This window comes from Pipistrellus kuhlii, unplaced genomic scaffold (assembly GCF_014108245.1).
Source record: "Pipistrellus kuhlii isolate mPipKuh1 unplaced genomic scaffold, mPipKuh1.p scaffold_m20_p_7, whole genome shotgun sequence".
Taxonomy (NCBI): Eukaryota; Metazoa; Chordata; class Mammalia; order Chiroptera; family Vespertilionidae; genus Pipistrellus; species Pipistrellus kuhlii.
In genome coordinates this window covers 14,237,336-14,262,050 of record NW_023425573.1, presented here as the reverse complement: position 1 = coordinate 14,262,050, position 24,715 = coordinate 14,237,336, and the positions used below count along the sequence as shown (strand labels likewise).

General features: G+C 44.0%; 1 protein-coding gene across 1 annotated transcript in view; it reads right to left on the bottom strand.

Moving 5' to 3' along the window:
• DNAH7 (dynein axonemal heavy chain 7) overlaps positions 1–24,715 on the bottom strand; it is a 155,275-nt gene that overhangs the window by 105,504 nt on the left and 25,056 nt on the right. The window contains exons 11-20 of the mRNA XM_036422091.2: positions 22,031–22,214; positions 20,980–21,159; positions 18,682–18,954; positions 17,565–17,692; positions 15,254–15,332; positions 12,819–13,043; positions 9,264–9,410; positions 7,348–8,033; positions 4,984–5,170; positions 1,746–1,939 (exon numbers count right to left, since the gene is read on the bottom strand). Of these exons, the coding sequence (XP_036277984.1) occupies positions 1,746–1,939; positions 4,984–5,170; positions 7,348–8,033; positions 9,264–9,410; positions 12,819–13,043; positions 15,254–15,332; positions 17,565–17,692; positions 18,682–18,954; positions 20,980–21,159; positions 22,031–22,214 (2,283 nt within the window). The remainder of the gene's footprint in view (positions 1–1,745; positions 1,940–4,983; positions 5,171–7,347; positions 8,034–9,263; positions 9,411–12,818; positions 13,044–15,253; positions 15,333–17,564; positions 17,693–18,681; positions 18,955–20,979; positions 21,160–22,030; positions 22,215–24,715) is intronic.

Genomic DNA, 24,715 nt, shown 5'->3' with positions numbered 1-24,715 from the left:
GGTGAGGCTCCTGCTAGCAGCTGCGAGAGATCAAGGGTAGAGGGGGGAAAGACACAGGCCCTGCCTGTGTGGGTTATACCATCCATGGGAGGCCATTGCTAACTCAACAATCAGGGCCTGGAAATCACAGCTCTAAATCACGCTGCAGGGGAGATGTCCAGGGCGCTTTGTTTCCAACACAATGAATGGAGAGATTTAAAAGTAACTTAAGGAGCGAGCAAATGGAGACTAACAGGTACTACGCGGGTCTGAAAAATCGTCAGATGCACAAAGGTTGCCATTTCGACTGGGATCTTCAGCAGCTTCCTGAACTCAGTTTAGTGCTTTACGTGCTTTGCAATTTACTAATCAGCTGCCTTGAAGCTGCCCACCTTTGGTCCTTTTGTTGTGATATAGTTGGAGCCCTCCCTTCTGACACATGACCAACAACCAATCGACTCCCTCTTTCAAGTGGGCAACAAAGAAGCAGAGATGAAGTCTCAGATGGCAATCTGAGCCTAAATCGATTTTTTTGTCTAAAACACTCGTCTCCTACTTTGAAGATACAGCACAAAATTAAATTGTTTAACAAATATCTACTCACTGCTGGCTTGTTATATGCTATATATTCTTTTAAGGAATCGGGACTCCGAACTGGGGGGAGGGGAGGAGAAACAGTCAGAAACCTTTGCCGTGATGGAGCATGTATTCTGTTAGAGGAAATCAAACAGTGGGCAGAGACTGTGCAGTATAGCCTAAGACAGATGGTACAAAGTAGGCAGAAGGAAGAGGTCAAGGAGGCAGGCAGGAGAGGCGGCCAGGGAATGCTGGGAGGGTTTCTGTTTTAAATAGAGCAGAGAGCCTGGCTGGCATGGCTCAATGGTTGAGCGTCAACCTGTGAACCAGGAGGTCAGGGTTTGATTCCCAGTTGGGGCGTATGCCTGGGGTTGCAGTACTTGATCCCCAGTGTGGGGCCTGCAGGAGGCAGCCAACTGGTCAATGATTCTCTCTCATCATTGATGTTCCTCTCTCTCCCTTTCCCTTCTTCTCTGAAATCAATAAAAAATGTATAGATGAAAGAAAGAAAGAAGAAAGAAAGAAAGGAAGGAAGGAAGGAAGGAAGGAAGGAAGGAAGGAAGGAAGAGAGGAAGAAATAAAGGGAGGAAGAAAGGAAGAAAGAAAGGGAGGAAGAAAGGAAGAAAGAAAGGCAGGAAAAAAGGAAGAAAGGAAGAGAGGTGAGGAAAGGCCAGCCGAGTGGCAGGTGCCCGGGCAGGTTTCCACAAACACCTGGAGTCGGTAGAAGTCTAGGGACACTGGGTAGGAGATGCGTAGGCACTGAGGGAGGAGGCTGCCCTTCTCTGGGGCAGTTGCAAGGACCACAGCAGAGGGGACAGGGAAAGCCATTGGGATGAACAGGAAGGACAAGGGGACCCGCCCGTTGGGTCCCTGCGAACCACCGAGGACACTCACTTCTTTCTGAATGTGGCCTAGAAGGTGAGTGTTCTGATAGTACCTGTAAGGAGCTGTGTGATCGTGCAAGAAAGCTACTCCAAGATTCATCACGTTCGGGAAAACATCGTTCAGTGACATTACTTATTGTACATTCTAAAAAATTACCTTCAGTTGACCCTTGACAATATTCAAGTAGCCTTTTAAAAAGTTACTGTAGAAACGATTATTTATAATTTATGTATGCTCTACCTTATCCTAAAAATGAAATGTAAGCCGATAAATTGAGCTATGCGTTACACAGGTGCGTTACGTACCTCGTAGGATCTTTCGTCTCAGATAGGATCTCCAGAAGCTCATCGTTGGACAAGAAGAAGAACCTGGGGAAGAAGAGGCGCTTCTTTTCTAGATATTCGTTGAGTCCCTTGAGGATGAGTTCCAAAAGCTCATTAGACTTTTTCAGCTTCTCCAACATTTTATCGATAACAACAACGGACAGAACATGTTTATCCTTTAAAGGAAAAGGAAAAAAAACACTCAACTCAAAAATACTGGATACTAACTTTATGTTCATATTATATTTGAGATGACGTGTCTTTAATCAAATAAAGTTTATGCAAAATTTAAAGTAAATATTTATTTTTAAAAATTAGGCTTCTTTCTAATTGTGTAAAAGTCATGTTGACTTGATCCTTAGTGATGCTCACAATTTAAATCGTGAGAGACAGAAAATGAGCAAGAGGGCGTGAGGGGAGGGAGAGGAAGAGGGAAAAGGAGAGAGAAGGAACAGTGAACTCACAAGAAGGTTGGGGAAACAAAATAGTATGAGATATGTTTGTCTTTTATTCTCTGAGGAAAAGTACTCTAAAAAGATGTCATCATTATAATTAATATTTTGAATATTATTATCTCTCTATATAAAAGCCTAAGCAACTGGCTGACCAGCCAATAGCTATGACGCATCTGTCCCCCCCTCCCAGAGGGAGGTGACAGGTGGCAGTGATTGGGGAAGGGGGGACAGCAGGGTGAACGCCCCGCCTGCCGGTCACCCCTCAGATGGCCCTGATCGCCACCCAGGCCTACAGACCCTACCCTGTATATTGGGGACAGTCTCTTAGATTTAACAATTAAAACCTGGCAAGGCTGCTCTAACACTGACAAAACAGGATGATGCAGCGATGACATGCATGGACTCTGGCTTGCACATTTTGTGGTCAGCCTTGATTCTGACACTTACAACTGTGTGACAAAGCCATTTACTTAACTTCTCTCTGCTTCAGTGTTTCCACCCTTAAGATGGGGGAAATGGCACTACTGCCTCAGAAGGACCATGTTATGTACTACTTTTTATAATCAGGGCAAAACAATGTAGCTGCCCATACAACAGCAAGATGCCTTTTCACCTGTACGAAAAGTATGGTCACTGGTGCATGCAGCGTCCGGATTGTGAGAGGGATGTCTGACTGCCAGGTTAGGCCCAACATCCCCTGAGGGCTCCCAGATTACGAGAGGACATGGGCCGGGCTGAGGGACCCCCCTCCCACCCCGCCCCCTCACAAGAATTCTGTGGGCCTCTCATTTACTAAATAAGCTTAAAGGTGGTAAAAGGAGGTGCCAAAACACACAAGGGCTTTGACCACCAGGCCAAACCATAAGCCTTGGCGATCACATCAGTGCTCTTATTAATGTTAGTAAACAGGCATTTTAGAAAATTTATGTGAAATGAGGTCAAGAGAATATTGTTAAAATTTAAGCATACAACTTCAAAATTAACTAATTAAACTTATTCTTGGCACATGCCTAGGGTTGCAGTGCTTGACATCAGCCTACGCTAAGAGATCAGCCTAGACTAAGGGTCAACCAAAAATGTCATCTGTAAATTGATTCATATAGAAGTTTAATTGTATTGCCAGAGTGTCTAAAGCTAATATAGTTTAAATGTGGCTGAGAAGGAAAGATATATGTTGTTGTTTTTGAATTATAACAATGCAACTTAGAAATACAGTAATTTAATAAAAAACCAAAAGAATTATCATTAATACCTGTTTTCTCAATAAAGGAGACTCAGATGAAATATGAAGCATATGATTGGCTTAGCTTATCTTTAAAGAGATAAAAATTTTTAAAAGGCATTTTAAAAAATATTTTCCAACAGTTTCTTTTACATTAGCATTTTTAAAAGCACACAAAAAGGAGTGTACAGGTCATCATCTAAATGTGCAGTTCACTCCATGTAGAACTGAATGACTCTCTTGTACCATGAAATCCCCAAACAAAACGGTGTTCTTAGAGCGCCACCTTCTGGAGAAGCACGCCTTTCTTTGTTGGAAGGGAAAATGTGAAAAAAAAAAATCCCTTTCACAGAGTCACAGTATTTGTTTTATTCTCTGCCAAGTAATCTATGGCAACCTTGCAATTTCGAACCCGAGATTTGGAAGCTAAAAGTCTGTTATTTAAAACAACAGCTCATATTTCTCCTCCTCACTCCTACAGTCACAAGAGAAACGCCTCTGGAAACACTTTGCATGCAGGGAAGATTTTGATTGAATTCCTCAGATGCAAGCTGTCTAACCAGATTAATTCAATAACTGTGAGCCGAATAGGCTAATTCTAAGTAAACCTAGGTGGGAACCTATGTACCGTGGCCCATGGACTTAAATAAACGGAAGTCATCACCCCGTGATTGGAAAGTAAGCGACCTCTGCTCTCTTCCCGTGAGAAGGTAAACAATAAACCCTGCACCCGAGCCAGGAAGGCGCAGACCCGGCTCCCAGCCCACCTGTCCGGGGCATGCGACACTGGCTTTTTAGAAGGTCAGTGCGCCCATCGGGCCTGGCAACCTCCCGGGTGCCGGTCCGTGGCCTCGTTTCCCCGGGAACGGCGGTGCCTTGGCAGAAGCCATGCTGTGTGGAAGCTGTGACATGTGTCACTCAGGAGCTGGGCTCAGGCAGGAGAAGTCCGCCTGGAGCGGACGAGTCCCTGTCCCCTCTAGTCCGAAGGGGCCCGGGCACTGGGCTCCCCCACCCGGCTGCCTGGCCCTTCGGGTGTGGCGCTGCCCAGGGAGTGTGACATGCTAGCGCTGCCGTTTTCGGGGTTCCTCGGTGTCTGTGGAATGCCCTCCTGACGTTCACGGAAAGTTCTCCTGCACGTGATCGGTCAGTTGAGGAACTGACTGCGGTTTGTTTGTATGGGTTGGGCTCTTTGGACTTACTTATATTTGCTACTCTCCTTTTTTCATTTTAGGTCCCTGCGGGGCGTCTGCTGACTGAGCGGCTGGATGCTGACATGTCTCCACCACAGCACCCAGGGGGGGCGGGGGGCACTGCCTGGGGGCACAGGCCTCCCTAGCAGAGCGCACGGTAAAAACTGCAACCTCACCCAAATGTCGCCACATAACGACGATTTCAATTTGGACCTCAAGACAAAATACGCATTTTGCTTTTGCTATTTCTTGCTCCTGCGAGTCTAAAAGACAAAGACTTATTTGAATTGTTTTAAAAGCAAAAATCATGTCACTTCAACCAAACCATCACATTCTCAGAGGGTTGTACCCACTTGTATGACGGTTTTCATGATGTCTCTAAACGTTTTATCCACAGTCATGAACCGCCGGCCCTCCTCGGGCATCTGGGACATGATGTCGGGAGAGCTGAAGATGGGCTCCAGGTACAGCCACGTGGCCTGGACCTTGAGCCACTCGTCCAGAATCTCCTGCAGCAGCAGCAGCTTGCCTTCCCATTCTCTGAGGAGCAAAACACAGCGGCTCTGGTCAATGGCTCACCAAACATGGTTGATGATGACTAACCAACACCATGACCAGATGGTCAATCTTGGATGCAAAGTTCATACTGCAATTTTCATTTGTTTGTCTTCAAAGATAAGTTCTACAAAGTCTACTGTACAGTCATAGCATCCACCTCTATGTGTATATAGATATGCATGTGAACATATGCCTCTCTACAAAAGGGCTAGTTCCTGGACATGTAACAATGAACCTCTCAGCAACCCAATTCCATGGCAAGAGGATGCACTCTGAGGAATGGGCTGTGGAGAGAGCACTGGTGTTCTTGAGGAAGGACATGTTGAACTTCTTAGGAAAGGTAGCTTATCCAAGATTCATTTCCTTTAACATTCTTCTTTAAAAAAAAAATGGGGCCCATGAAGGCTTTATTTTCAGACTAAACTATTTCAATTCATAAGATGTAATTGGCATTTAAAGAAGTCCACATAAATATATTAGTGTGGCATTCATGAGAAGGATGCATTTCAGAACTTACATAGGTTATCAGTTCATTCCTAAATACTAAGAATAAAAATAATAACTTGATTTCCTCAAGAATAGATATTATAATTGCACCATAATCTAATAATTTTACAAGCACAGTTCTAAGGTCTCAGTATGTCTTTGCTCTGTCCTCACATCCTCACAGACATGCCAATGGGGAGACTAAGGCACACAGAGGTTAAGTGCCTGTTCAAGTTCACCCAACTAATAAGCGAAGGAGGAAGATGTGAACCCGAACTGCTAGAATCACTATGTTAAAAGAGCTAACAGAACCATGAAGAAGAATGATTAATTCACAGCAATAGAGATGGGATAACTTTCAGTGTATGTGCACATTAACACACCACACCACTTATATGGGAAGGTCTGTACTTTTAGATTGTTAAAGCCAGAAAATATTGTATAAATGAGAGTTCTAAAAGTCAGCAGGCATTTTCACCCTAGCTCGTTGTTACAGTTTCAGTTAGATCTCTGGCCACAGACCTAAGGGTCACGGATTTGATTCCCGCTCGAGGGCACGTACCTCAGTTTCAGGCTCGATTCCAAGCCCAGTCAGAGTCAGGATGCAATCGATGTGTCTCTCTCACATAGATGTTTCTCTCTCACTCTCACTCTCACTCTCCCCCTCATCCCTCTCTTCCACTCTCTCTAAAAATCAATGAAAAAAAATATGCTTGGGTGAGGATTTAAAAAATAATAATAATAAATAAAAGTCATCAGACATTTTCAAGTGGCTTTTAAAAATACTTTCCATGTTTACCACTGGGTTTGTTTAACATCTTTTCACCAGAAGAAATGAATGCCTCTGCTTTCCTCTGGGTGCTGGTCCCTGTTTCTCCATCCAACCTCTGACTGAGGCAGGAAATGTTCTTGCCCCTAATGATCTCATGCATAAACACAGACTCCAGTTATACCGCCTTCAGAGGGCTTCAAAAATTAGTCTTGATGAGCACATGGCAGAAAGCAGGGCAGGAGACAGCCGGAGCCCAAGTTAGGGTAATATAAAGTAGTTAGCTTTCCTTGTCATGCAAATTCATACCAAAGATGGGAGACTGATTTGGATTTACTCTTTTTAAGGTAAAATGTAAACTTCTAATACAAATTATAAAGATTGACAGACGGGATAAGAGTTCATTTAATGGGCTGTGTCAAATGTCTAAAACACCAGACTAAAAATCAGAGTTCCATTCTTTAGCACTTTCCTAGCAATCCTGCATGATTAAGAGTGGAAATTACAAGGGACTTTTAGGGACTATCCACACTAAACGATTTAGTATATTTAGAAAACGACATTATTTTCAGTTTTATAGTCTATGGTTTCTATAGACACAAAGTCATTTTTGAGGGTCAAACATGTAAGATCAGATTGTAGGCAATAAAATGAATGCCTAGAGGCTGATTGCCCACTACCTTTGTTAAGAACATAGAAGACAGCAAAGAGACCAGTACTCGCCCCAAAGCGATGTAAGGATTCATTCCTTACAATGAACTATTCCTTATAAAGTACTAAGTATGAGATGCAGAATCACTTTCATAAAACAACTCTGCATTACATGTGAATGACGATGTTGACAATAAAACAAGTGTGGGTGTGGGGTAACAGTATACACATTTGTCACACACATGTCACTTACCTGATTTGTCTTTCATAAGGCTTAATGAAAGGAGAACCTCGCATTGTCTGTGTCTTAATAATGTGGTCATCCAACAACATCTGAATTTCGTCAACTGATGACAAAATCGATGTTCCGGATTCTCTGTAAGAGAGAAGGACGAATTCCATCGACTCCCACTCTTTCATCATCTTCTCCAAGGTCTTCTCCAGAGAATACTCCTTGCTGGCTGCCTCGCTGATGCCTTCAAACTTGTCCAAGTACGACTCCAGGCCCATGTCCAGGAACGGGGAGACGGTGGAGTCGTCCGCGGGCTGCAGGGGGAAGCCCACGATGTTGGACATGGCCTCCCAGTGCCGGGGCCGCAGCCCGGGGTTGCAGATCACTTGGATGAGCGGGATGTGCTGCTTGAAGTCCTCCACCTTCGCCTTCACTCTCTTGGTCATGGCCAGCGCATTGGGGGAGTCGTGGAAGGTCTTCTCCAGCTTGTAGAGGCCTCGCCAGTAGTTCCCAACGTCCGCCTCCACCTGGTCGGGGTCCACCTTGTGGTACGGCCCTTCTGTCCAGGTTCGGAATTTCCCGCTAAACTCGACGGCGGTCTCGTAGAGGCGCAGGTAGGGGTTCAGGTGGTCCTGGATCTTTTTGCGTTGTGGGTACTGGGACGGGGGCCAACCAAAGGCCTCCTCTTCAGCATTGAACTGCTCGATCTGGAAGGACGGGCATGAAAGGCATTATCCTGAGAGGGGAGTGGTACTCCCAATGACAGTAGGTCTAATCTAGAAAAAGTGTTTAATTACAGTATCCAGAGGGCAAGGACGAGGTGAGTTCCTAACGCAGCAAAATAAATTTCACATTTAAAGAAGCCCTTGCCCATCAGAGATGCTGAGGATATAGCTTCTTTCGTTAAGTAACAAGAACCCATGTACTTTAACACACACAGCATTGTGTGGGGGCCGGTTAAGTATTATTATATTGCAAAGTTTCAACTCCAAGGCGTTAGAATCCAGCCGAGGAGATAGGACGTGAGTACGCAAAAGTTAAATTGCGATTATTCAGTGTAGTGTACACAACAGAACAGATGTTTTGGATCAGTAGCTGTTTAATATCAAAGGAACAGTGTGTACAAAACAGTGAGACGAAAGAGCATGCTGTCAATTGTCCTTCCATAGAGAAGATACACCTGGAACTGGGTCTTGAAAATCAATAGAAGAAGGCGGGGGGGAAGCACTGATTTCTTCTTAGTGTAGTTGTGAAGCATGTGAGTATTTGAATGGTTGGAGGAGAAATCTATAGAATTGAATTGTGAGCTCAATATGTACATTATGCAGGTTACTTAAAATCTCAGTAGCGTCAGTTGTAAAAAATCTACAAAGTTTATTTCTCTTTTCTCAACATGTGTTTACGTGTTTGTGATGATTATACACTAATTACTTGCTCTGATAAAATACTAAAATCTTTCAATGGAAGAAAAATGGCAGAGCATCATAATGTGGCCTGTTCTCATATTTCCCTTCTTATTAAAAAAAAAAACAACAACACAATTAACCATAACAAACACCTCACACAGCAACGAATATAGATTTTCCCCTTCCGTTCTCCTAACGAGAAAGCCCCTTTCTGAAGTGGCAACATTGGGAGCCGGGTAGCCAGATGGGAAAATCACGGGCCTGGTTTAGAAACACGGTAAAGACACACGTGTTTAAATGGCACAGAATGGAAGCTGAGAAGCTGATGGAGACATGGCGCCTTTTTTCAAATAACATGCCACGTCTTGAGGCATGCCTGTAAGACAAGTTTGTGCCAACTGTGTCATCCTCTAATGAAATGCAGTGAAGCCTGTGCCATTTGCATCTGTGCCTTAAAGGTAAACATACGACCGCAGACCCAGTCCTCTCCCTCTCGCAGGGAGTCACCCTGTGAAGGACCCTTAGCTGCACCTTGTCGGCGGCCAGGTCCAGCTTTGTATTCAGCGTCTGGGCCTTCTTCAGGTACCGCTGCACGTCCTGCAGGTCTCCCAGAGAGTAGAACTCCTCCGACTGCTTCGCGTAGCTCTCCAGCTCCTCCACGAACCGGTCGCACCGCAGCTGGCAGGGCCAAACAGCATCGCGTGTTACCCTTTGGCAAGTTCAAGCCCCAAGGCCCCAAGAGAAAATGTACACACTTGTGAGGGCAGCCGGGATTGTTATTAAGATAATGTGATGTTGGCAAAATATAAAGAAAGGGATTATCGGAAGTTGACTGGAATCTAAAATATAAGTTTTCATCCTAAACTGGTTTGGCTCAGTGGATAGAGCGTCAGCCTGTGGACTGAAAGGTCCCAGGTTCGATTCCAGTCAAGGGCATGTACTTTGGTTGTGGGCGCATCCCCAGTAGGGGGCGTGCAGGAGGCAGCTGATTGATGATTCTCTCTTGTCAATGTTTCTAACTCTCTATCCCTCTCTATTCCTCTCTGTTAAAAAACAATAAAATGTATTTAAAAAAAAATAAATCAATTAAAAAATAATAATAATAAAATAAAATATAAGTTTTCAGAGTAGGATTTAAAACTGATGACTAAGCCGAAACTGGTTTGGCTCAGTGGATAGAGCATCGGCCTGTGGACTGAAGGGTCCCAAGTTCAATTCTAGTCAAGGGCATATACCTTGGTTGCGGGCACATTTCCAGTAGGGGATGTGCAGGAGACAGCTAATTGATGTTTCTCTCTCATCTCTCATCGATGTTTCTAGCTCTCTATCCCTCTCTCTTACTCTCTGTAAAAAAATCAATAAAACATATTTTAAAAAACAACAACTGATGATTAAGATTCCTGTGAGTCACAAATTAGAGAAAGTTTACCCTCGTGCTATCCATGTGAGAAGTTCTAACTAACCAAATGATTAAGAATGTGTTAGACAATGGTATTCCTTAGGATGCTAAAGAATTCATGCTAATAAATGATTTATAAGCCTTTGAAAATCCCATAAAATCATTGAGTATGGGACTCAAAGAAAACTCCAGTATTTTAAAGGCTGTAAAGATATCTGAAGTCCTGCTACAAACAATTGGAAAAAAATGTTTAATGGTGTTCTGACATTCAAATATCTTTTTAATTAGCAATACTAAAAAAAAAAAAAATAGGTTTGTAGGCATATTTTTCTTGTCTTAGCAGCTCTCTTCACAAGAAATGTATAAATTAAGTAAAAGCCCTAAAATTATAGCTTTCCAGTATGAAACAGGTGTATGTGGTTTTCTGATGAGAAAGGCTTATTATAACATTTTCATTGGTAAGGCATTAAATAAATCCTGAAAAGTAGTTCTTGATGAAATATTTCAAAGTTGAATCTAAGTTATTCAAAACTAGATTTTATGTGTTATAAAAAGGTTGGTTTCTGTCCTCTTTCCTTTGGTTTCCTGGTGAAGGAGTTGCTCTGGACCAGCGAGGGAGTGGAAGCAGAGGCATAGTTCACCCTCTCTGTGGAGAACAGAATCCTTCACAGTAAAGTAGAGATCGTTTTGAGCCACTTAGCATTTTCTAAGATTTGATTATATTGTAACTTAAGCATCTACTACTTATTATTCGTGATGTTGTCTACAAGTTTTTAAAAATTCTGAAATGGCCTAAATGTAAACCAGAAACATAGACTGCAGTTCAAAATGAAGTGTTTTTTGTTTGTTTCACTCAGTGCAGTGGTCGGCAAATCGTGGCTCTTGAGCCACAGGCGGCTCTTTGGCCCCTTGAGTTGTTAGCAAAGGCCAGCTTAGGAGGACCCTAATTAAGTAATAACAATGTACCTACCTATATAGTTTAAGTTTAAAAAATGTGGCTCTCCAAAGAAATTGCAATGGTTGTACTGTTGATATTTGGCTCTGGTGACTATCAGCGGTTTGCCGACCACTGACTCAGTGAATTATTCTCGGAACCACACACTCCCCAGTTAACTGCGCTGTGTGCTGGAGAGACGTGGGCTTGCCATCAGAGGGCGCCCCTCCTGACTATCAGAGGGCGCCCCTCCTGGCCTTCAGAGGGCGCCCCTCCTGGCCATCAGAGGGCGCCCCTCCTGGCCATCAGAGGGCGCCCCTCCCGGCCATTAGGCCATCAGAGGGCGCCCCTCCTGGCCGCCTGGGACAGGCGCTCTGGGGACCTTCGCTTTCCGTTTGCAAACACCAAGCCAGTTACTCAGACAGCGGCTCGGAGAGCGCAGGGCGTGCCCTGTCAGTCCCCGCTGGCCAGGGGGGAGATAGACAGAGAGGGTCAAACCCAACGGCCGCTGCAGGAGCCCGGGGTCCAGCGGGGAGACCGTCCTGAGAATGACAACACAGCCATCAGGGGAGGCCAGGGGAGAGGGGTCGGCAGAGGCACTTAACCGTGCAGGGGAGAAGGAGGCAGCGCGGAGCTCTGAATCCCAGGGCGTCTCCGAAAGTCAGACGAGTGAGCTAGCCAGACAGACAGACAGACACGCAGCGTGTGGGCAGGAGGCGCTCCAGAGCGAGGGGGAGGAATGCATAGGAGATGACAGGCAGGTGTGGGAGAGCAGGGACCTAAGGTTACTCAAGGTCACTGAAAAGTCAAGACCATGGAGTGGGAACAGGTAGGAGAGGAGGCCGGGCAGGTAGGCAGGGCAATTACAAGCATCTTATGTGTAGGACGAAGATGGTTAGCATAAGAGTGAGTTAAGAGCGAGGATTTTAGCTGGGCCAATGTGCTCAGTGGTTGAGCATGGACCTATGACCCAGAAGATCACAGTTCGATTCCCAGTCAGGGCATTTGCCCAGTTGTGAGCTCCATCACCAGTAGGGGGCGTGCAGGAGGTAGCTCATCAATGATTCTCATCATTCATGTCTCTCTCCCTCTCTCTCTCTCTCTCCCTCTCTCTCCCCCCCCCTCCTCTCTGGAAACAATATAAATATATATTGAAGGAAAAAATTGATGATTTTAGGCTCAGTACTTAGGCGAGTTTGAGCAATTATAAGGTGTGCAGGTGCACTTCATCAAGAGAGCTTTGACAATAAATGATAAAAACAATATAACTCACTGAAACTGGTATGACCCAGTGAATAGAGCATCAGACTGAAGGGTCAAGGGCATGTGCCTTGGTTGCGGGCACATCCCCAGTAGGGGGTGTGCAGGAGGCAGGTGATGGATGATTCTCTCTCATCGATGTTTCTAACTCTCTATACCTCTCTCTTCCTCTCTGTAAAAAATCAATAAGATATATTTTTAAAAAATAAAAAAAAGAAAACAACTCAAAAGAGCATTCACTATGGGCTGTATAAGATAAGTACTGTTTTCATTAGTGGCCATGTGTGGGCAATGCATTCGAATGTTTTCTCCCTTGAAAAAAATCAAGAAATGACACCCCACCGCTCCAGCATGTGCTGCCTTCTGCTGTGACGGATAGCCTGCGGGAGCTGACATGGGGGCCTGGGATAGGCGAGGTGCCACGCTACCTAAGAAGGTAAAGCGTAAGCGTGTGAAGACAGCGGGAAGCGTGTGAAACCCCCGTGGTGCCAACCTTCAGGCCCTCCTGGTATTGCTCCGTTTTCTCCGCCATGATCCTCCGGTGCTCGTCGAAGATCTCCTCCATCCGCCCGTACCACTGGAACACATTGTTGTTGAGCCTGATGTCTGCCGGGGAGAAGGTGGCGCATTCGATGAGGAAGGAGAGGCAGTTTTTAGCATCCACCAGTCTGCGTCCCAACTCAACCATGTCAACTGTCTCCACTTTCTTAATATAGGCCTGCGGGAAACAAAGATTACAGGTGGCGTTTTCATGAACAGCCCCTGTCAGAAAACAGCCTGAAGAAGCACACAGAAGATGCATAAATATACACGCTATAGACCCGTTAAAAGGACTGTAGACTTGGCTCAAGACAGGGGACCACAGTACAAGACCTCTGCTAAACAGCAGGGGGCGGTAAAAATACAAACACATAAGACATTTCTTATTTCCCAGAAGCCCATAGCATTCTTCTCCAGTTTTCCAAACACATAAGATGCAAACCATAGTGTCTCCACAACTAACAAAACACCTGACTGATGATACAGTACCTTTGTAATTTGGTTAATCAGCTTTCTGTAGTCAAAGAACAGGGTTTTTAATTTCCCTTTCTAATAATAAATGACCAATTTTTGTATTAAATAAACTGAGAAACCATTTTGCCTCTGTGGCAATAAACATTTTTAAGGTACAGAAATCTTTTAAATACCAGTTAAGGAATCTCATTTGCTAATTCTGTAAAAGGTTGCTACGAACAATAGAAATTCACATGAAATCACACCAGATTCCTCAATATTCCCAGTCACGATTAGGAGGGTAAATAAATTACACTCCGCATAGTCAGTGTTTATTTTCCCAAGGGAATTTACAGTTATGGAATTCTCCAGCTATATTTATAATCACCCATAATCCAAGTATCACTTGATGTCTTATAACCACTAATATAAAATATGCAAATATTCTAAAAGAGAATATATATAGACATGTGTGCATATTCTACTTCTCCCCCACACACATAAATTCACACCCTAAGAAATTTAGTCTAATATAAATACTTTCAAAAAATAGAACTTTTTATATAGACGCTAGTATGTAAGAGTTGGTTGTAATGATTTTAACAAACCTTTACCTGAATAATTTAAAATCTGCATTGCCCTAGTTCAGTGTTTCCCAAACTTTTGACATATGTGTACCCCTTCTATGATTTTCGTAACTCTGAGTACCCCTCGTAATCATGAGAACGTAAAATTAGGCGCAGCTAAGCACGGTGCAGTGCATATCCCCACCAAACTCCGGTGCAACTCGTACCCCCTCCAAACTCTTCCCGTACTCCTGGGGGTACGCGTACCACACTTTGGGAAACACTGCCAGCTGGTTTGGCTCAGTGGATAGAGTGTCAGCCTGTGGAGTGAAGGATCCTGGATTCAATTCCAGACAAGGGCATATGCGGGCTCGATTCCCAGTATGGGGCGTGCAGGAGTCAGCCGATCAATGATTCTCTCTCATCATTGATGTTTCTCTCTCTCTCTCTCTCTCTCTCTCTCTCTCTCTCTCTCTCTCTCCCTCCCTCCCTCCCTCCCTCCCTCCCTTCCTCTCTGAAATCAATAAATAGACATATATGTAAAATGTAAAATACAATGTGCATTATCATTTGAACTCATTTTGAAATTTCTTGTCTATACAAAGAACTGAATGATTTTTACGTGTTTTGCTTAAATATTTTTAAGTCTAAAAATGAAAGCATTCTATTTTGCATCTTGGGACTGCTTTAAAAGAGAGAAAAAAAAGATCCTATATCCACTATTTTAAGTACCATAAGTCCTATGCTCAAAACATAATATATTTCAGCAAACTATAACAGAAAATTTTAATATTTAACAAAATTTAGCCTATATAAAAACAAGACAAAACAAAAAAAATCACATAAGGATTAAATTTTCGTTGATAAACCAGATGGTCCTGGTTTATGCCTTTAGTTGTGAGCGGGGCTCTCAATACCATCCTGGGACACCATGCTTACAAGACTCACCCGCCCCCTCCCAGGACCTGCCCGCAGATCCTCTCCCTCTGACTGTGGGCACAGGACAGGCTTTCTCAACGGGATGTGAGCCACTGGGACCCAAGGAGAACCCGAGAAGCATCTGTGAAGCTGAGCTTGCCCTTGTGCCTCTGCCCAGTCATGATCACCCAGGCGAGCCTGCTGGAGGCTGGACAGGAGCTAAGCCCTGGAGAACCGGGCTACCTGTGAGCAGCCCAACGGAGACCAGAACCGCCCCGCGGCACCGGCCTGCACCGCCCCTGCAGACTCATCATTACTCCGCAGAATAGCTTAAGGCGCCCTTATCACTTCTGGAGGGGTTTGTTATCGATTCTCGTGTCAATAATTGCTGAGAAAAAAGATCAAACATTATCTGATGCACATACAACCATAAAGACTTTGTAGGCGGTACCTTCATCTCCATCAGTTCCGCTGTGTTTGGAGGGGTGCTGAGAGCCTTCTCAGCGATCTTCTCAAACTCATCACATAACCTGAAACAGCCAGCGAAAGCCAGAATTAATTAACTGCCTTCCCAAATACATGAATGCTCCATCCCATGAGACATAAAATAAGATTACCTTACTCACATGGTACCTAATGAATTTAAAGCTAATTTGTGGTCACTTATTCAACACACATTTGCTGTTCGGCTATTATGTTCCCAATGACGGTATACGTGACCAGACATGAGTAAAAGGTAACACGGGCCCTCAAGGGGTTCCCACGCCACCCGGGAGACCATAAACCATCACTCCCGACCGGGGTCTCCAGCCTGGCAGAGACTTGGCTGCGATGGCAGGGACCAAAGTGGGGCAAAGGGAGGAGAGAGCAACGTCTCGGGAGGGGGTGCTTCGCTTGGGCCCGTGTGCCAGAAACCTCTGGTGAGATGCCAGGATTGCCTACTGGTTGGGGCTGTGGCCAAAATAAAGAACGAAGTTACTGTGAGGCTGAAAGCAAACGAACCAGCACACCCAACATGAGCTGGGCTCTAAGGCCGTCCACATAACATGGATAGAAATGTCTTGGAGGAGATCGGCGCGAGGTGAAGGGGGTAGGAGAGCGTAGGGATGACGCTGAGGTGAGGCAAGGGTTGGGAGAGGCCTTGAACATGTGTGTAAATTCGGGGGGAGGGGTGGAATCACAGAGAAAGAGGGCGCGGACCGGGGAGCAGCAGGAGGGTGGAAGCGATGGGGTGGAGCTCACGGGCAGGTAGAGAGACCTGTGGATGGTGTCAGAGACTCCCCCTCTGAGCTGGTGGGGAGCCGTCTGCAGGTTTCAGGGAGAGGTGAGTGGGACACAGAGGGACAAGAAACTGTGGGCATGCACAGCCCACAATCCCTGCAACAGCCCCCATGTGTCCTCTGTGCATCTGATGAGTCCAATGAGATGACCCTTAGGGGAAAGGGGGAGTGGACCAGGCTGGAGCGCAGAGGGCAGAGGGTAGGTAAGAGGCGGAAAATAGCTGTGAAGTTCAAGGAAATTCTGCTCTCGGCCTGAAAAGCTGCCCATGCAAGATATTTGCACTCCACTCCCAGCGCTTTTAGAGGAAAGGGTGCTCTCCTGAATACACGACCCGGTTCCTAGAGAAGCTGCCCCCAGCCAAGCCCTCTCACCGGGTGCCCCCTCTCCTGCCCCCCCTCTTCCTCCCTCTCCCCCTCACAGTGTCTGAGAGAGGAGCACCAACCCTCCCAGGTTCGAACTGACCAGGCCCCAGGCCATCTTCACCCCTCACTTCCTCCACGCAGTCTCTCTCTGCCTGGCATCCTCCCGCCCATAACACTCACCTGGCAGCCTCCTGCTCCTTCAAAACGAATCCACCGCCGCCTCCCCTGGGCAGCCTGCCCTGATTTGGCCCTCTCCCCATCCTCTACCCGGAAGCAGTGGCCCAGGGCAGGCCCTACTGCGGGCGGTGGTAACGTATGGCCTGCCTGTCTTTGTGTGTATGTGTCCCCACTGCCTCCCCCAGCAGTGGCGGCTGTAGTCCCCGGGCCCGGAGTCTGGCTAGCACGCGATAGGTAAAGGAAGCTTGTTTCCAGCTTCTTACAGCCTGGAAGAGATGTCCCTTTCAACAATTTATTTTTCTCCCCAATATCCTAACTGTACACATTCCGATCATTTGTGCCATCCCTACCCCCCTCCCAAATTGATACCAGAAAAGAGGTGGCCAGGGCATCAATGACCCTAGTTGTTGGAAGACTAGCTATGCGTCCTAAGTCAACAGGTGTTCTGCCTTAGCATTCTGCGAGGTGGCCTCGCACAGGTCAAGTCTCCTAAGCATCTCGAGGTTCGTGAACCAATGGGTTCTTCGTTTAGACCAAGAGTTCCCATGGACTTGAAGGGTAACGACAGAAAGAGGAAGCTCCAGGTGTGCGGGTCCCTAAGGACCCAGGACGGCGACCGCGTGAACCCACTTGGAAAACCCAGTTTGGGTACTGACCACGCAACGTTAAAGACATGGACGCCGATAATGCCCGCCTGGCTCGTGCAAGTGCAATGCAAAGCATTTTCATGCCATTGTAATTACAAACACTGGGAAGGCACCTGTGGCAGAAACAATACTACTAATCACCAAACAACACCAAAAGCCACATAGAAATAAATTCGGCATTATCTTTTCTTTTGGGTCACTTCTGACATGATTCTAAACCATTTTGAATGATATTTGATTCTATTTCACAACATCCCCCCCCCAAATGAAAATGTAATCAAAATCACATAAATACCTTGTATTTGTTTCTTGATGGTCTCTGAACATTTTAGCTACAAGTTTTCCACAAATAACCTCTGCTCGCTTCACCAAAGCTCTAATCAAATCATCACAGCGCATTTCAAACATTCCTAAGCGAACAGTCTACAATGCCAAGTATTAGAAGTTTAGTAAACATGATAAAATAAAAGGTTCCCACCATTTTGCCTTTCTGACAACATTGTGTTTGTGTGTCTGATCTAATAACATTGAGGGTATTGAGGGTGGTTTTTTTCAAGTCATGTAGGCGGGCTTTTTAAATACTCATTTGTTTTTATAACTATCTTTTGGGTAAATCTCTTTGAAGAGTTTGTTATCTTGAAAGCCAATTCTACTTCAAGATAATAATAAACATAAAAACTTTGGGAGAACTATGTTATTCCTTAACAGTGTAAGATTTACATGTTATATTTGCTTTGTACACAAAAAGTAACATGTTCATGGTAGAAAATTTAGAAAGTACCAAAAAAAAAAGGAGAAAATTTTAATTTACCAGTCTCCTACTAAACAGAAGTAACCATATTTTGGTGAGATTACCATATTTTCCAAAGGAGTTATAAACATTAAAGTAAAGAAATTAATTTCTGCTCTAGCCCTTATAGCTCAGTGGATTGAGCGTTGGCCTGTGGGTCAAAGGGTCCCGGGTTCGATTCCGGTCAAGTGCCTCAGTTGTAGGCTCCTCCCTGGCCTGGGCCCTGGTAGGGACTCATGCAAGAGGCAAGCAATCAATGTGTTTCTCTCACATCGATGTTTCTCTCTCTTTCTCCCTCTCTCTTCCACTTTCCCTACAAAATCAATGGAAAAATATCCTCGGGTGAGGATTAACCAAAAAAAAAAAAAAAATTAAGTTCTTGGGATTGTTGAGGGGTCAAATGAAAGTGCTTAAAAAGTTAGGGCTGTCGTAGACTTTCAACTCTATGAGCCCAGAACCGTGTCTGTTTTGTTCAGCTCTGGGTATCCTGGGTTTCCCACAATGCTTGCCACATGGGAAGGCTCAATCAGTATTTTCCCAGTGTGGCCTGAAAACACATCCTGGCAACCCTGGGGGAATGCCATGCGGTCCAGAGAAGAGCCGTACGAAATGGGCCGCCTACCTTTGTCGTTGTGAACTGTATGTCCTCTATAAGTTGTTGGTATTTGCGGATTTCTTGTATTATTTTCTCGTAATGATGGTTTTCTGCAAGGAAAGCGTCCGCATCCCGCTCAGCTTTCCTGGTGATCAAGAAGTCGTACTTGTCATAGAGTTTGAGGTGTTCCATGGGGGCTGCACTCTCTCTCATGATCACCTCCTTAACCTTTTCTTTGTGACCTCCAATGATTTCATCCAGGATTATTGGTGCCAAGGTTGTTGGTTTAAAGTTACTGTCCTAAACAGGGGGCCGGGAGGGAGGGGGAGAAAGACAATGGTAGTAATTTAACATACCTCATATAAAGGAAACTGTGTCATTTAGCTTTATCAAAAGGCCAATCTTACCATATTGACATTTTTTATTCACAAGGTATTTTTGATTTTCTACTCTCTAAAGTGAGATGTGCAGTCTTTCTATTTTATTGTTTTCTGGGGGTTTTGTGTGTGTGTGTGTGTGTGTGTGTCTGTGTGTGTATATTTTAAATATCTAGTTTTCATATAACTTTTTATTTTTTCCTAAGGCTACCTACCTAGTTTATGTTTTGCTTTTCTCTATGAATGAAAGAACAGTCACTTAAAAATGTATGCCACGTAAGAGAATATAAAAACAGCAAACTCCACATTTTATTTGTCCAATTGTATATGCTAGTTTTATGAGGCAGTGTTTGCATTGTACATTATTTTAAAAAGTAAGGCATTTTATTGTCACATCATCATGTTTTTTTCTAATCACAGTTTTTCACTTTGAGTAATGTGTCTAGAGCAAGGGAAGACTGTTTACTCATTATTGACCTCTAATTAACTAACCGCAACTAGAGCAGATGAAAATCCCTCACTGCAAAATTTGTGTTCTGCTATCATCATTAGTATAATGGTGGGCAAGAATGGATCAGACATGACTTAAAATAAGCAAACAAATCTCAAAAGCGTTTCTCCTCTTTTTCAAATAAGCGGACAAATAAATGTGCCTACATGGTCTACCATCTTGAACCAAGTTAGTGGGTGTTCTGCAGCATTCAAATTGATAATATCTAGGGATTTTTTTTTTTTTTTTTTTTGGTGGGGCTTAGGGCATCTTTTTTATTATTTGCATGGGATTTATTAAGAAAATCAAGATACAGTGAATCTATTGAAGCAAACAAATCAGGTTTATGGGCTAAAGCTCTCTAAGGATTCTTTAAGAGAACCAATTTAGTGGGCATTTCAGGAAATTATTTTGCTTAGAACTACAGATACTTCATGAGAACTTGAGTGAATCCCACCACCAGCACCTCACCCCTTGGCTCCGTGGATGAGGGTGTCATCTTCTCTCAGAAAGAACGTTGGACTAAAGCCATCTCAATTATGTACTGTGTGTCATGTAAAATCATTGGATCCAATGTAAAGCTCATTAGTGTTCATTATGGAATGTTTCTTAGATGTATTAACAGCCTGTGTAATTTTTAAAGGCTATGGATTCATTTTTCTAAAGAGAACTGGAGACCAGTACTTCGGAACTATATTTGAAAGTATGGTTTCCATGTGACTCCTAATCGGTTCTGATCAAGAGCAAAGAGAAATGATATATTAGATGAGACAGTTCAGTGTTCAAAAGCATCTCAAATTCTATCAAGAGATGGTGATGTAGGCGGACTCACAATACTTTAAGTTCCTCATAGGTTTGCCATCTGTGGGGGAAAGGATTTAATTTAAAAAATTTTTAATTTCCCCTTCAATTTCTATCAAAATTTGTATAATAAATCTATCTGAATTCCACCTCAGCAGTTGCTGCCGAAGATCATTAAGAGCATGCTCATTATCTCACTCAAAGGCCTCTCTAACGCTGGTATTTAGGTGGTAATCTAGTAAAGCCATCTCCAACAGCGCAGACTTTGGTAAACCGTCCTTTTCCGTGCATCCTTCTGTCTCTTTCCTGTGTGAGTAACTTGTAAGATTTCTGTTTCTCCCCGGACATGAACTTTGGATAGAGGGACTTCCCATTTCTTTTTGCTTTCTCTTTCCATTTCTGTTTGATCATCCCAGATAGAATGTTAGCCTGGGACTGTCTCTCTCTGACCAGCAGATTCCAGTGGAAGATTGGACTGAGAAACTAGTAGTATTGTTAGGGAAGTTAATTGGAAAACAGTATTCTTTTGGAGCAAAACTTCCTTGTAAGTCAGTGTTACTAGGCTGTTTAAATTCTCCAAAGCAGAGGATCCCTGTCCACACCTTTTGAAGTGAGTATCATCCCAACTTGAGCAATCAGAATATACTTGTTACTTACCCACTTAGAATACAATTTTGTCTCAACCCTCGGCACAAAACTGACAGCTTTAATCATGACATCATAAATATTTAGAAAGATGTCGACATAGTCTTCGAACTGAGGCTCAAACTTAATGGTGTCATTATCAAGAAGCAGCCTCATGATGAAACCTGGATGTTCAAAAGCTCTAACAGAATCCTGTAAAAAAAAAAAAAAAAAAAAAAAAAAAAAAAAAAAAAAGTACATATTCTCGGGTTATTGTTTACTAATTAGTGTCTTACTTTCCATACAAACGACGGCAAACTACCTCTGCCCCACCCTGCACAGATGAACTGCGATAGATTGAAAAGTGTGCTGGCCCCATTGGAATACAGGAACCCCACCTCTCCTCTTAAACGCCCTGGATGGCTAAGCCCAAGAAGAGCTATTGAAAAGGGCAAGTGACTCCCAGCTGGACCTGCTGGCATCTAGAAGCCTTGGGGGCCTATGGATTCTGGGGAAAGGAGGATGTGCATGGCAGTGGGGCTCTAGAATTGTGCAAAAAAAAAAAAAGAGCCCAACGGGAGAACATTCAAATTCCCAGACAAAAAAAAAAAAGTCCCGGATCCTGCTCACACTGCTTTTTTCTGGAAAGAAAAAAAAAAAAAGTTTCTCTTGGAAGCGTTCCCCGGCCATCGTGACCCACATTTCCTAATTGTGGGAATTTTTACGTATGTCTGCTGATCCTCCTCAACGTGCTGATTGATACCCACATATCCCAAACACACAGGCTGGCATTCACTTTGTGTTGTTGTTGTTTTTTAAACAGAGAAGCATAATGGGTCTAAGGACATACAACGTGGGGCAAAAGGAGGTTCATAGTGGTGAGAATGAGGAACACAGCCTATTCTGGTGTTACTAATTATTAATCATTGTATCACTTTCCGAGGGAACAGCTGTAAACCTAATTACGCCCCACCCTGTACTTTCTGCTGTCCCACTGGTAAAGGCATTCTAGTATTTCTTCCCTGAAAAGATTGAAAATGAGTGAGTCAGTCGCTGAGTATTGGTGTAACCCAGCCAGCCTCACCGGGGGCTGTGAGATCAAGTCTGTGAAGTCCTGCATGGAGGACAGCGTGAGGTCCTGCAGCTGCAGGGTCATCAGGGTGGCGGCGCAGTTGAAAAAGGACTCCAGCTTGGAGCTGCTCTCGCCACTGGGCAGCTGCCTCTTTTTATTGCCCTGGTAATAAATGTTCTGCACTTCCGGAAACCACCTGGAAAGAACAACAGACTCTTAGAGGCTCATGCTCTTAGCGAATTACCCCCTTCACACTGAGCGTTCCCGGTAGCTCCCTGCAGCTGAAGGCCTTCGCGGAGAGGCCCAATGCTAAGTGACACTGCCCGCTGCCTGAGTGTAAGCGCTGGCCAGATTCACATCTCCCAGGAACCAACACTTGCGTCACGGCCAATGGAAAACAGCTCAGGCCCTAACTGGTTTGGCTCAGTGGATAGAGCGTTGGCCTGCGGACTGAAAGGTCCCAGGTTCGATTCCGGTCAAGGGCATGTACCTTGGTTGCGGCTCATCCTCAGTAGAGAGTGTGCAGGAGGCAGCTGATCGATGTTTTTCTCTCTCATGGATGTTTCTAGCTATCTCTCTCCCTTCCCCCCTGTAAAATATCAATAAAATCTATTTTTTAAAAGATAAGAAAGAAAACGATTCAATGGTGTGATGCTGTGAGGAAATGTAACTCCTGGGACTATGCTGGATGCACTTTTTGACTAAATATGACAACGAACTTTTTGACTATTACAAGGTACTCCTGCTGTCCGGGCTCCCGAATGTTCTTCTGGGAATGGATTCGCTTAAAACGAGCATGTGAACAACTGATTGAGCCAATGGAGGGTTTGTTTGGTTCAACCCAGCTGGCATTTTATGCTGTCCTATCTGTTTCACAGTGACTTGAAAACAAGGTACAAATCAACAAAATCAAGTAGATTCTATTTTTATTTCCCTGAGTATAAAATACTGAAACCGCGAATGAGATTGAAATGTCTATGTATCCTTATGATAAAAGGAAAACAGTGAAATATATACTGTTTCCCCGAAAATAAGACATCCTCTGAAAATAAGACATAGCACATAGAAAGATAAGACATCTCCTGAAAATAAGACCTAGTGCAACTTTGGGAGAAAAAATTAATATAAGACACTGTCTTATTTTCGGGGAAACAGGATAGATACATCAGGATGACTATAGGTGAAGTTTTCTGTTTATAAAACCACTGTCCAACACTACAAAATTAAGAAATGCTGGATTTTTTAGCCGAAACTGGTTTGGCTCAGTGGATAGAGAGTCAGACTGCGGACTGAAAGGTCCTGGGTTCAATTCCGGTCAGGGGTATGTACCTTGGTTGCGGGCACATCCCCAGTAGGGGGTATGCAAGAGGCAGCTGATCGATGTTCTCTCTCATCAATGTTTCTAACTCTCTATCCCTCTCTCTTCCTCTCTGTAAAAAATCAATAAAATATATTAAAAAAAGAAAAAGAAAAGAAATGCTGGATTTTTTAGAATAGGGAATCCATAACCCTCAGGAGTTGTCTGAGTGCTCCAAGAATAACTAAGCTTTAAATATATGCATTCACCTCATTAACAAATATGTGTTAGTGTTCACTCTGCGCTGGGGACACGTCATGAGAGACATAAAACTTTATGACATCATCCCTTCCCTCAGAACAGTGAAGACCATGTGTCATAGCAGCAAAACAGCTCTGAAGTCAAAGGACAGAGATGTAATTTCCCATTTATTAGTGAAGAAGGATTTTATAGTGAAGATGGCAGTGCCACCAAAGAATAGACAGAAATGATGCCCAGCTGACATATGAACCAGGAGGTCAGGACACATGCCCAGGTGGTGGGCTCGAGCCCCAGTGTGGGGCATGCAGGAGACAGCCAAGCCATGACTCTCTCTCATTATTGATGTTTCTGTCTCTCTCTGCCTCTCCCTTCCTCTCTGTAACCAATAAAAATATACATATATTTTTTTAAAAAAGAATAGATCGTCCTAGCCAGTTTGGCTCAGTGGATAGAGCTTTGGCCTGCAGACTCAAGGGTCCCGGGTTCGATTCCAGTCAAGGGCATGTATCTTGGTTGCAGGCACATCCCCAAGGGGAGGGGGGGCATGCAGGAGGCAGCTGATCCATGTTTCTTTCTCATCGATATTTCTAACTCTCTATCCCTCTCCCTTCCTCTCTGTAAAAAAATCAATAAAATATATATATTAAAAAATATATTAAATATATATATATATATTAAAAAATATATTTTAAAAAAAAGGATAGACATGAAATGAGGAAGACCCCCTGAAAAGAATGTGGTGTAGTAGTAGAATAGTAAGTAAAACAGGTGGGGTAGATGTAGCTAATATATCTTATCATGTCACTGCCTGCAGGACAGGTAAGAGGCTAGAAAGGAGGAGGAAGTAAGTGGGGGAAATGCTGTGAGGCCTTTTGCAGAACTTGGGAGCTGAGTGTTTGAACTTACCCTTTAAGATGAAGCCCTGCTGCAATTATCATTTGACAAATCTAACCTCCAATGAGACTGTAAACTTCTTTAAAAGGCATATTTCCCCCACCTAATCATTCTTTAAACTCTTCTGCATCTCTCATCCAAAAGCAAAATGAAAAGAGCACAGCAACCTACATGTGTCAATAGTCAATGTCAAATAAATATCTGGCAAGTGAGTAGCCACGATCATTCCCCCATGGGACAATAAG